This window comes from Equus asinus, chromosome 10, assembly GCF_041296235.1.
Source record: "Equus asinus isolate D_3611 breed Donkey chromosome 10, EquAss-T2T_v2, whole genome shotgun sequence".
Lineage (NCBI taxonomy): Eukaryota > Metazoa > Chordata > Mammalia > Perissodactyla > Equidae > Equus > Equus asinus.
The window spans coordinates 27,902,327-27,915,557 of NC_091799.1; the positions used below are offsets into that span (position 1 = coordinate 27,902,327).

Below are 13,231 nucleotides of genomic sequence, written 5' to 3' on the forward strand. Positions count from 1 at the left end.
ATCAGTACAAAGTACCCGCTGCATTATATGGCAAATATAAGTCTTCAACAAGTGGAAATTATTGAATCAGAGGCAAAAAGAAACCCCCCAGTGTTGGCAAGGCTTAACCCACAAAAGACTTAATCATGATGGAATGGAAGGCGTGATGACAGATTTCTGAGCAGAAAGGGCCTCCAGGAAACCATTTAAAACATAGCACTTAGCAATAGCAGTAGCCTTCTCTGGTTGCTTGATACCATCTATAGGGAGCCAGCCCAACGCACCACATTCTCCTTTCTCTTCTGTTTTGACTGAAGGGAGCTATCATTTTAATGTAGATTATGAAAGGCCTCTGAATAGGAGGAGAGTGTGTGTGCGTGTGTGTGCGTGTGCGCGCGCGTGTGTGTGTCCACCCCAACCTTTTGGACATAATGTTAAATGATCTCTTAATTAAAACTTCACTAGATGGGTTTCTGCCACACCACAAGCAGTGAAGGAGGCACCTGGATTTTATGATGATCACACCAAGACCATCCCTCAGGGCAGAGCATCCAGGAATTCAAGCTGCTCCGCACCCGTCCAGTGAGGTCAGGTGGCCTTGCCCTCTATTGTATGAATAGCTGGCTACAATCTCTCAAATGGCCGAAAATGGACATGACAGCGAAGTCTGACTCCGTAGTGAAGTCTGATGCAGGCCACTTGGACACACGTTGCTTAATTTTAATAATTCATGATGATTTCCATCATATACCAGGAAATGTGGAGTAAAAACGTTTTGTAAAAGAATTTGAGTCTTAGTAATGGGACCGTGTGCTGTGCTGCAATTAAATGGTTGCCGGAAAGTGGGGGCTGCCTAGGGTGGAGGGTGAAGGGAGTGGAGGCTGTGGTGTGTGTGCTTCTGTGAGAGGAGGTCAACGAGTGGAAGGGATGGGAATGGGAGAGAGAAGAAGGGAAAAGAAGGGAAAGGGGAGAATGAGAGAAATCAAGAAAAAGAGGAAGAAAAGAAAGAGAAACGGAATTAACAGGAAGTGAATGTCCTCTTTGCTCCAGGCACCTCTATATAACCTCTTATGTAATCCTCAGATTAACCCTTGAAGCAGACAGACAACCTTCTTCTTTTTTTTTTTTTTTTTTCTTTTCTTATTTGTGGATGAGGAAATTAAGGTGCATTTGGGGATTCAACTTGAGCCTCTGACTCAAACTCAAGTTTTTTTCACTGTAGGGTGTTATAAGGGAAAGTGAGGCATAGAGACAGACAGACAGACAGACAGACAGTGAGGAATACAGAGATGTAGAGAGAGAAAAGCAAAGACAGAGAACCAGAGACCAGGGAGAGAAACTGAGGCAGCTTCAAAAACACAAACAGTGAGAAATAAAAAAAAGAGACAGAGATGGGAGAAAGAGAGAGAGCCATAAAACGGAAGATGACTAAGAGCAAGGAGAGGGGAGAGCAGGAACATGAATATGAATATAATCAGGATGAGATGAGCAAAGTGAAAATTAGCTGGGTTCAGCTGAATGTACACATTATGTAAAATGGTATACTATTCCAGATGGCAGGAACTGGGAATGACTATTCTCCAGTTTCCTGGGGAAGCTGGCTGTGACCCTGACCATCTGCCTGTAGCTGAGGCTGAGGTCACTCTGAGGAAAGGACCCTCTGACCCAGAGTGCAGACATCACAGGCTATCCACAGTTTCCCTTCATTTCCTCCAATTCCTGACTAGATGAAGGCAAAGGTCCCACTCTTCTCCGACCCCTTGTGGGTGACATGGATGGCATGGACACCTCCATGTGACCCATTGTACTCAGGGCACATCTGGAACATCATTACTTTTTTTGCTTTAACTTTATAAATGAAATTTGATTTTAAACCCACAAAGAGAGCCGATGCTAGAAAGAAAAAAAAAAATCAATGCATCTCTTTTGTGAAGAACTCTTTTGCAAAATGAATAATTACCCTCTGCTTAATTTATTTTGTATATTTCACTTTGCTGTTTCAGGTTTTTTTCAAGTGGGGAATAAGTGCATTATTAATCATCGTGTGTTCTGAATGTTCTAAGTATATATTTTATCCTCACTGCATCCTTGTGAGTCGGGGGACCGGGCTGATGCTCCCCATCTTCTGAGTTAGAAGGATGAGGCTCGGAGAGACGGAGGTACTTGAGCAAGCCCACCCGGCAACTGGCGGGGAAGCGGAGCTGTGGGGTCCTGTGGCATTGACAACACATAGCCTCGTCTCATCTACATCCCCGTAAGCTCCAATAGGCATGTGGTAGATGGCCAGAAGAGCCACGAGAGGGTCATGCTGACCTCCTTCACCTTCCTTCGTATAGTGGGGGGAGCTCTGACTCCAGAATCAAGCAGACCCAGGGTCAAATCCTGATCCTGTTGCTTTCTCACGGTGTGAACTGGAGGCTAGTCATTTGACCCCTGAGGGCTTCATTTTCCTCATCGGTAAAATAAGGACAACATCAGCTCCTGCTTCACAGGGTGGTTGGGTGGTTTGGAGGTGAAAAGATGGATCAAACACATCATGCTTAACAAGATCCATAAGCATCTTTTAGCCTTTCCCTTTTCTCGAATTATAATCGAGGAGTCCAGGATGGGAACTATGGTCAGGAAAGAGCATTGAGAAAAGCAGCTCCCTGATAATAATCGTAGTGATAGCAGGTTATGTTTATGAAGCCCGTTATGGGAATAGAGCATCCTTGATGTTGTTCAGTGAGAGGGCCGCGCCTGATTAACCTCATTGTAGAACTGAGGAAACTGAGTCTTGGCCAGAGATGGGATATTGTACAAAGTCATGGAGCCATTGGGTGACAAATGCAGAGTTCAAACCCTGTCCTGACTCCACTGCCTGTCTTCTCTGCTTTAAACCACTTCTCTCCATGCGCAATGCTTGGATTCAGCCTTTAGAATGAGTATTTTTGTAGATGGCTATAGGGGTTTCCAGAGGCTGTTTCCCCACACCCACAGAACTAGGGTGGGATTGCTCAGTGCCTGTTAAACCCTCTGGCTCAGGTGATCCAATATACCCCGCTGATCCAGAGAAACAAAAGCCCACCATTTCCCATTTGTGCTGTGACCTGACTTTGCACCCATCTTTCCCTCTGTCTGGAAAACTCTTACATCTCATGGAGAGGCAGCACAGTCTCTGGAACCGGGCTGGCAGGATTCGAATCCTGGCTCGGGTACTCTTAGCTGTGTGACCTTACTTTACCCCTCTGGGCCTCAGCCTCCTCACCTGTAAGATGGGGTTGAAAATAGAACCTATTTTGCAGACTTGTTGTGAGGGTCACATGAGTGAATACAAATAAAGAACTTCCAACCCTCCCTAGCAGGAATCTCTCTGTGGTTGCTCTTAATATTTACCCTCCCTCTTTGCTGTTGCGCCCCTGACCTTGGGGCAGAGTTCAGCACTCCTTCCTCTGGATCCTGTGGCTCTTTGCACACACACTCCCTCCAGCCCTACTCACACCTGGTGGTCATGACGTGGTTTCCTCTCCATCCCCTGTGTGAGTGTCAGCTGCTTGAAGACAGAGAATCAGATGAATTCATCTCTGTTCCCTGATCCTGCCTGCACTGGGCACAGAGGAAGTGCACAGAGAATGGAAAATGGTCTCAAGATGTAAGATATGAGGCAAGAACCATGTGGGGAGGTAAAAGGGAGGAACTAAGAGCAGGAAGCCCAGGAGAGGAGCTGTAGCCAAGACGGGCAACGACACCAAACCAGAGAGGAAATATGGCCTCGGGGAGCCCTGCCTGGACAACAGGGACAGCGATGACTGCGCTACTATCAGTAATAGTAATCCTAGTAAAAATCATCATCATCATAACTCCCATTTACTGAATGCTACCTACATGTCTGGTAATTGTTTTTCATGGTATCTTCAGTCTGTGACAATTTTTTAAATTGGATTTAAGATGCCCATTTTCTGATGAGAAAACCGAGGCCCAGAGAAGTACAGTGATTTATCCAGGCCATTCAGTCTGTAAGTAGTAGATGGAGGATTCAGCCTCAGATCTCTCTGATCCCCAGGGCACTGCTGTTTCCCCTTTACCAGCTGTGTCCCTTGGCTTCCCCAACCCCTTCCCCTTCTGAGAAGCTTGGATGATGCAGGACTCTGGAACGAAGGGTGGGGCGTGTTGGGGAGAGGGCGATCCCTTGCCCAGCAGGCCCAGCTCTGTGCATCCATGTTAGGAATCTCCTCTTGGTAAACTGGAACCACATCCTTCCTGGTTGTCAGAGGTGTCTGCATCCATATCCAATCCAGGCTGTTACAGAGATTTCTTCTCCCCTCCATCCTCAATCAGCCATAATTTTGAGGAAGTCTCTTACACACATATTTTTCTCCCAGACACTAATTTATAGATAATCACGTGTGTGATACACTCAGGGATGGAGGAGGCTAGGAGGCTAGGAAGAAAGAGAATGGAGCCAGTAGATAGGGGTCACCCTGGTGGAGACCCTGAAATGGGGGCCCTGGTATGGCCTTGCTGGTGGCCTCTCAGAGCCCTGGCCATCCCACACAGGCTGCCCCCATGAGCTGGGTCAATGCTAATTAGTCCCCATGTAGCCTTGATTAAGGACTCTGATCTCCATGAGACCCGATCACCAATGTGTGCCACGAGAACCTTTCAGCCTCTATTTGATTTTTCTTCTGCTGTCAGAGGCATGATAGTAAATGGCAATGAGCGGCCAGCAGCTAAAATTCAGGGTCCAAGTTTGTCTCAAATGCTTGGGAAAACACAAGGCTGGAACGTCTCTAGCAATGTAAGGAAAAAGGGATATCAGAGACTCCCACGAGGAGTTGCTTAGATGTCATAAAGACCAACGTTCTCCCTGTACAGAGAGGGAAACTGAGTCTCAGGGAGGATGGGGACCTGTCGCAGGTCACAGAGCACATTTGGCTGAGTAGACTTCTAAAGAAGTCTTCCTCACATCATAAAAGTCCAAATTATATCCTCTTGTTATTGCCCTCCAATCATGTTCCTCTGCCTCCCAAGCTTCTATCCCCCAAACTCTCAACCCTCCCACACATACCCCACCTCCCTCCAAGTCCCTAGGGAGATGATGACCAAGAAGCAGGACCAGAGCATGTTAGAGGAAGAATCAAGGACTAGAATTTGAACAAGGTTTGGAAGAGTAGTACTGGCTACTCATTTTACAGATGGGAAAGACCGAGGCCTAGAAAAGTAGAGTGATTTTCCGCAGCTTGCAGAGGGGTCAGCATTGTAAAATGTATTCCCTGATGACACTGCTTACATTCAAAACTGCCCCAAAAATCTCATCACTTTACTAAATTATCATTTGTCACTTAGTTTTCCTTTCACCTCCTATTCCTTTTCAACTCCTTCTCTCTCCTCTGTTGAATCCATCCCTCTCCAATTCTCAGGCTCTGCTTTTCTCAAGGAGTAGGATCAGGGCAGACTTGCTGCAAGAAGCAGGTCCTGGTTGCAGGTAGGTCTCAAATGGTCCTGTCTTATCAGTAAACCCAGAGGAAGTTAGAAGAAGAAAGATACAAGGGAGGGAGAGTAATTGATAGGGTTGGGAGATTGGCTGGGGCCAGTCATGCAGGGCTTTGAGTGTTAGACTAGGTTATATGAACTCTACCATGAAAACAACTGGAAGCCACTGAGAGTTTGGGGGATGAGCCATGGGTGCAGCTGTTATTTGCAAAGATAACTGGCCAGCAGTCAGATTAGATGAGGGACACTGAAAGCAGATCACCAGTGGCAGGACCTTTTCAATAGCACACATGGGCAATGTTAAGGGCCTGCACCAGGGCAGTGGCAGTGGGGAGAGATGGGAAGGAATGGGTCTGAGTGAGAACAAAGGAGTAGAATCAGTGAGACTCAAGTACCATTTGGTTGTTGAGGGCAAAAAAAATAGAGTCCAGTCATAGTTTTTTGTAAGGTTTCCAGTTTGGGAAGAAAGTGGGACCATTATTCATAAAGAGGGGGCCATATAGTTTGGGGTACATCAGCAGCTTTTGCTCCACTAATGCTGTATAAAAACATCCACAACATTTTATTGTCAACAACGGTAAGCATTTTTTCTCCTTTGTTACAAATTTGGATGGACTGGTCTAACCAGGACTCAGCTGCACTCAGCTCTAAGCTCAGGTTGTGTCCAGCTCTGTTCCACATGTCCCTCACTCTCCGTGGACCATCCACTTGTTGGAGCATGGCTTTCTCATGGCAAGAGGCAGGAATGCAACAGAGCAAGCTCAGCCACACAACGCGTTTCAAACCTTAGTTCACATCATCTCTGCTACCATCCCATTGGCTAAAGCAATTCACGTGCCAAGCTTGAAAGCAAAGGGTAGGAAAGAAATGTCCCTATTCCCACCATCAGCCATGGCAAGGATGTGAATGTGTCATGCTACTACAGAGCAATAAGGACTTGGCACGGATAGTTCCATCTACCAGGGGTATTAATACCCCTTCAGCACCTGCTGATCTCCTATTCCCGTACCTTTTTCCATACTCTCTTAAAAGATGTCCTCTTAGGGAGTCATCACAAAGCTTGGGAAGGAAGAATCAGAAAGATCCTGGGCTTGATGTTCACTCCTTTGGTCACAATCTTGGGCAGTTTGCCTTCTCCAAGTCTCAGCTTGATAGTATTCAAGGTGGAGCCAATAAACCTTCCTCTCAATGTTGTCATGGATACCAGAAGTTATTTGGGTCAGGTCAACAAATAGTAGATGCTCAATTACCAGAAGATATGATGGTACTCCTATGGCCTACCCCTGCTAGTAAGAAATCAATCCAACAACCCTTCAGTATATAGGTAGTATGAATCCAATACAGTCTTCACATAAAGTATTTACATTTGAACAGAGGATATTTGGAAGATAAATTATTAACCTTTAGTTATGGTGGGATTTTAGAAATCAGCAGGATGCTAATTTCAATGGGGATGGATTGGAGGTTTCTACTTCTTGACCGCTCTTGTTGTCTAGCACATGATAATTGTCAAGTTACAGGCAGCTCTCCTTGCTGTTGCCCTTGTGGTTATATGTGTTGTGGTGGTGTTTGTGGTTGTTTAGAAGAGAATGAGCTTTGAAGACCTCACTCTTTGCCTTTTGGCAAGAGACTAGTCCAATCTGAGCTTCAGTTTCCTTATTTTATAATATGGACAATGGTACCTTCCTCCTGAAGCTAGTCATTGGTGTGACCTGCAAGATGACATTGACGACATATTTTAAGTGTCTTCCATCACTCCTAGCACAAAGCAGCACACCCAGCCCATGCCTTCTCCACTGTTCACCTGGCCCTCAGCTGGGCTCCAGAGACATGGAAGTGAATAGGCCGAGGTGGCCCCTTTGGAGTCAGAACAGGAAGGGGTGCCATGCACGCTTATTGCTCCAAGGGCCCAGGGAGATTTCCTCCTAAGCCACAACTACAAGAAGAGTCAATAGGAAAGTGAACAGCAGCCAGTGTCCCTGCATGTGTTGATAAGTGATGACTGAGTTGGAAGCAAGTGAAAATGGAATCATAAGAGGATGACAGGGTGGGAGGAGGGGTGCCAGACAGGCAGGCAAGCTTGGGAAGACGGCTTTGTACTTACCTAGCACTCTCCTGGGCAGGTGATGGGCTTCTCTGAGCTGTAGGGGACAAGGGAGGCAGCAACCTCTAGCTGATGCCCTTGTCCCTGCCTGTATGGCCTTCAGTAGGAGGAACCATAGACAAAGGTAACAGATGTTGCTCGTTCTGGGAATACCAGGACCAGCCTTGGAGATTATTTCATTCAAGCCATCCCAAATTTACAGATTGAGAAACTGAGTCTGGCTTTGCAAAGGGCATACCTTGAAATTGAGACTATCCTTCCTCTGGAAATCACCTTTCTTTACACTAAAACAAGATGCTAAATTGGCCCCTCCTATCCAGGAACAATAATAAGAAAAACTCAAGTAGCTGTGATGTTCGCAGCAAGAAGAAATGCCAAAGACTATGCTGAGGACTTTTCAAATACATCACCGATCTTCCCAGCAGGTAGGTGATATCAGTCTCATGACAGATTAGGAAAGAAACTCAGAGAGGCGAAGCGACTTGATCAAGTTCATGCAAATTCTCAGTGGCAGAGGCAGGATTTGAATCCAAAACAAGATGACTCCAGGACCGACAATCTGAACCATTTCACCATCCCGCTGGCCTTATATGATTAACATGAAGGCATTGTCCACTTTGAAATGGTTTAAGAGAGCCCCACACTGTATGAACTCAGATTGTTCATAATTGCGGGATTCCATTGCTCTTACCCAAGAGTTTCTGGAGTGAGAATGCAGGTAACATAAAATGAGAACTCAATAAATAGGACCTAGGAGTCATAACGAGTAAATATCTTAAAGCCCATGCAGCTCATCTATAGTTGATAATACAGAGTTCTAGTAACTAGCATGATGAAAATCCACTTAATTGAATTCCCTTAAGGGAACCATTTTAATGAAGAGGTTAAACTCTTTGTTAAGGTCTGCATGATCAATCACATATAAATGTATGTTTTTAATCTAAGGACTTTTCAAATTCATTATATTTATAAAAATAATTGCTGTTTATAAATGTAACACATTCTCATTATAGGAAACTCAGAAATGTCAGAGAAGTACAAAGGAAAAAAAATTCTTGGAAAATGTTGCTGGGTGCATTGAAGTATCGAGACCACCAGCACAGTGGAAAGGATGCTGAAGTGATGGCCAAGAGCCCTAGGTTCTAATCCTGACTGGCCCAGAGGCTAGTCCAGTGACTTGGCCAAATGTCTTCATTCTCTGAGCTTGCATTTCCCTTTCTGAAATATGAAGCTGGGAAGATCTGAACTAGATGATCTTTAAGAGCTTTTTCTGCTCTGATGTGAAACAGAATTCTATTTTAGACATTTTGTCAGCACTTATGTTTACACTTTCCATTTCTTTGGCAAATACCTGCCATGAACGTAAGAAACTTTCTTCCAGTCTTCAGCAGAGCCATCATTATTCTAAATGAACTCAGCCTGAATTCATGAAAATTACGATATATTTATCTACTCACTAATTCATCCATCCATTCATTCATTCATTCAACAAAGGAGTGACCTACCCTGCATCAGGCACTATAATAATTTCTAGGATATGGAGATGATTAAGAAAAGGTTTCTGCAATCAAGAAACTTCCAGTTTAGTGGGGAAAACAGGCAAATAAAAAAAAATTGTTTCCCTATCCCATTAGCATAGGCATCACTGTTGTGAAATATATCCCCTCATTTATTTAGGTACCAGGCGGTACAACAGGCACTGGATACGGCGGTGAGCAAGATGGGCACAATTCCTTCCTGCAAGGAGCTTCTGCAGTGACAGGAGTAAGGGACCCTGGGAGTTCACAGTCAGCATGTGGAAACCATGTCAATGTGCGACCCTGGAGAGCTGTTCTTTGACTGCCTGGCTACCCGGGGTATCCAGAGGCAAGATTTAGGAAAAGATTCACCGAGGGAAGGGGTTAATCCTCAGCTTGGGCTGTCAGAGGCTTGCATCTGGCAAGAAGGAAATGCTTGCTTGCAAATAGTGGAGAGTTAGCTGAGCCAGCAAAATGAGAAACGGCAGTCAATAAAGCCAATAGCAATGGCATTGATGGAAATCTTGCTGGAGATACCGGGCCCCATTGCTAAGAGTAATCACAGCTAAGGCTAAGACAGTGTCCAGAAAGCAGAGATTAGGGATTCGGAAAGGCAGTGCAAATGACTGACTCTCACTGGCGCTCAGAGTTGATGAACACCTACTCCGACCTTCCATTTTGCAGATGGGGAAACTAAGACCCAATAAGGACAAAATTACTTATCTAGTGCCCCTGGAGTTAATGTGTTAGCATATATCAGAACCCAGTGGCCATTTTGGAATGAAAGGAAAAGAGGAGGAAACTAAAGTATTGAGCATCTACTTCATTGTCTACTTGGGCCATGAGCTTTATTCTTCGCTACTTCAGTCTATTCTTACATCAGCTCTGTGAGATTGATATTACTATCATTCCCATTCATCTGATGAGGAAACTGAGACCGAAACAGGTAACTTCCCCAAGACCACACACCTAGGGAGAGAGAAAGTGAGGATTGGAACCCCGGTCTGTCTGCCTCCAGCACGCATGCACTTTTCCCTCTACCTCACAGAAGGCAGCCTTCTGGGGGCCTCCAGGGTGGATGGCTCTCATTTTCAAAATGCATATTTGTTGCATAATAAGCATCAGTAATTAATGATCCATTCCAGGGCAGGCGGAACTTGCCTAGTAAGCACACAAGAGATGAAGAGAAAAATATAACAGCACCCTTTTTCTCCATAGATTTCTCATTCTCATTCATATTCCCAAAAAGAGGGAAAGGAGGAAGATGACCTGTGCCCTTTCCTGCAGAGTTACTGATAGGAGAGACAGGAACCTCGGCTCTTGCCGTTTCCATAAAGAAGAAACAGCCCCTTTTCCCACCCCTCCTTGCCCACCACAGCCTGACTTCCTGTCTCTTTGCCGGAGGTAACCATTTTACCTCTCCCATTATGAATCATAAGGCCTGTGGCTTGTGGCAGATCATAAATCAGTCCTGGAGTCTCGAGGACAAATCCCAGGACTTTTAATCTTGAATATTAGACGTGTTTAAAGTGGTGAATATTTCATGAAGGGACTGTTGCATTTTAACACATCGGTAGTGACTCCTATCCTTCCCCACTTTGGTAAATTATTCTCATCCAAATCGCAGGGATCTCGGCCCTTGGCCTCCATTTTCCTTACCTTCGGCAACAGTCAGTCCATTAGGTTGCACATACTTACAGCACACGCATTTGGTGGAAGACCCCGGGCATGCTATTGGAGGGGACATATAATGAAAGCATTCCTGCCCCCCTCCTATTTACCAGGTATCCAGAGAAAAGGAAAGGTAGATCTCTCTCTCTCTTTCAACAATCTTATTCTGAATATTTTGAATACTATCTCCGACCCATTCTGCACTCCATATTCTGTCTTACTACCATTTTAGTTCAACCAACATTTATTAAGCCCAGGCTGTTTGCCAGATACTTGCTACTGCCGGAGGTACAAAGATGAAGCAGCATTGTAATGTATAAAACAAGGTAGAGTGCGTTTTTAACACTCGGAATGCCTTGTATAAGGTCAAATGCTTAACATTTATAGGGAATCAGTGAAAACAATAAGGTTATTTGATGAATACAAACATTTTGAAATCAGAAATTATAGATGGTAGTTCTATATCCTGTGCTGCCTAGCATCATACTCATCGCTGTGTTTTGTTCTGGTAGTACAAGGTTGAAAAAATCCTGATTCACAACACATGTAATTGCAAAAACTATAAGCTTGTTAACACCTCGACTCACAGCCTCAGTATCCTCCTCAGTGAAACAAAGATGACAGAAGTTTTTTTTTAATGAGGCCTGCATAAGTTTATCTGGCAACCAGAGGTCATGTGAAAATGCTCCCTAATGTCCTAAATTCTAGCAAGTAACATCTGAGTGTTTAGCCTTCATTTTTTCTATTAAAGAGATTTGAAAATGAAAATTATCTAAAAGTTGCAGAGTCCCTAAATTTCCCCCATGGAACTATACATTTCTGTGAAACCTGGCTTGGAAATTCTCGAGTCAGGTCAATCAGAATCGCTGTAGGACTGAAGAGTTGCAGGTTCCTCTGAGAGTGTGCATGAGTGTGATCGCCAGAAGATGAGAAAGAAGGCAACCTGCCAGCAAAAGTCTGGAAGTTTATGAGCCATTGCAGATGGTTAACTATTCGTTCAACTCACAGTGTTGAGTACTTACTCTGTTCTATGCAGTGGGCTAAGCCAGGGTAGTTCCTACCAGCACTTCCAAAAGTCCAAAAGAACACTAATCTAGTGGCTTGTTCTGCCACCAAGACTCCTTGTCAGCAAGACAAGATGAAGTAAGTTTGGGGAACACTGTGTAAGTATCACTCTCATGAAGAATCACACACCACTAGCTCTAATGAATAGTACAGTGTTTCCCTTTTTGTTTTTTTAATCAAATCTATTTTTGGTAAAGAATCTGTGAACATTCCACAAATACACTCTAAGAAAAACAATAACTAATTGAATCAAAAAATATTCCCTGACCTTAAGGAATGTACAGTGAAGCAAATCTGATAATAGCAATAGGGTAAGGCACAGAACTTCTGAAAACCCTTCCAAGATTCTGAACTCTGAAGATATACTAGGAAGTAAAACATGTGCTAGCCACCCAAAATAAGCTTGGCCAACGGAAGAATATACTTAAGGCACTGTGGGACGCTAGCAAGAATTCATGCAACCAGGTGTAAGATGTGGCCAGGAAAAAATGATGCATGCATGCATGGATGGGTAGAAGGATGGATGGGTGGGTGGGTGGATGGATGGATGGATGATGGATGGGTAGATGGAAAGGAAGAGAACAAGAGACAAAAGGAGGAGAGGAGAGGGGAGGAGAGGAACCAACCAATACAAACAACAACAACAAAACAAAACAAAATCTGGGAATGATAAATGAAAACAAATTTTCCAAAAGGGGAAATCAAAGGTATCTTCAAGGAGGTGGCATTTCATTTGGGGCTTATGGATGAGCATGAATTGTTTGCTAAGGTGAAGAAAATTCAATTTTATGATTGTACTTTTAGTGCAAACGTACTTTATCATAATTTAAATATTTGAAATTAGGACCTCCATTCGTACCACGAGGTCACTTCCTGTTTCCCTCATTAAGTCATGAGCTCCTTCCGCATCTGGGTTGCACCTTTGATCTCTGCATCCCCAGTGCCCAGCAGAGAGCCTGACAGGGAGTATGGTCAGAAGTTGTTGAATGGATAAGTGAGTGAATGAACAAATGAATAAACTATTAACCATAGTGGCAGGTAGACCAGAACACCCTCATTCCATGAGCCTTTTCTAAATCTAGGCAGCTCACTTTATTTTCTAAGGAAACAAGGTAACCAGGGTAGAAACCTAATTTGGGCAGGCAGTATTTCACAAGACTCTTTTCTCTTTTTGCTTACAGGAGAGTGCAGCTGTCATGAAGGCTATGCCCCAGACCCAGTTCACAGACACCTGTGTGTGCGCAGTGACTGGGGACAGAGTGAAGGGTGAGTGGCAAAGGACACTGGGGCAGGGGCAGTGGAGGACGATTCCCATCTCCTCTGTTCTATTACTAGAGGCCCAAAATCCCTCCACAAAGAGGCTTCTTTCTTTGCAACAGTTGCATTCCTGCAAAACCCGTTGGGAAGTGAATCCCATTTCCCA

At 44.5% G+C, this 13,231-nt stretch overlaps 1 protein-coding gene across 8 annotated transcripts in view; it reads left to right on the top strand.

Annotated features, from left to right (window-relative positions):
* Window positions 1-13,231, top strand: part of ASTN2 (astrotactin 2) — an 829,157-nt gene that overhangs the window by 367,496 nt on the left and 448,430 nt on the right. For all 8 annotated transcript variants that reach the window (XM_044778942.2, XM_070518865.1, XM_014830403.3 and 5 more), the window contains one exon: window positions 12,990-13,074. In XM_044778942.2, coding sequence (XP_044634877.2) covers window positions 12,990-13,074 — 85 coding nt within the window. The remainder of the gene's footprint in view (window positions 1-12,989; window positions 13,075-13,231) is intronic.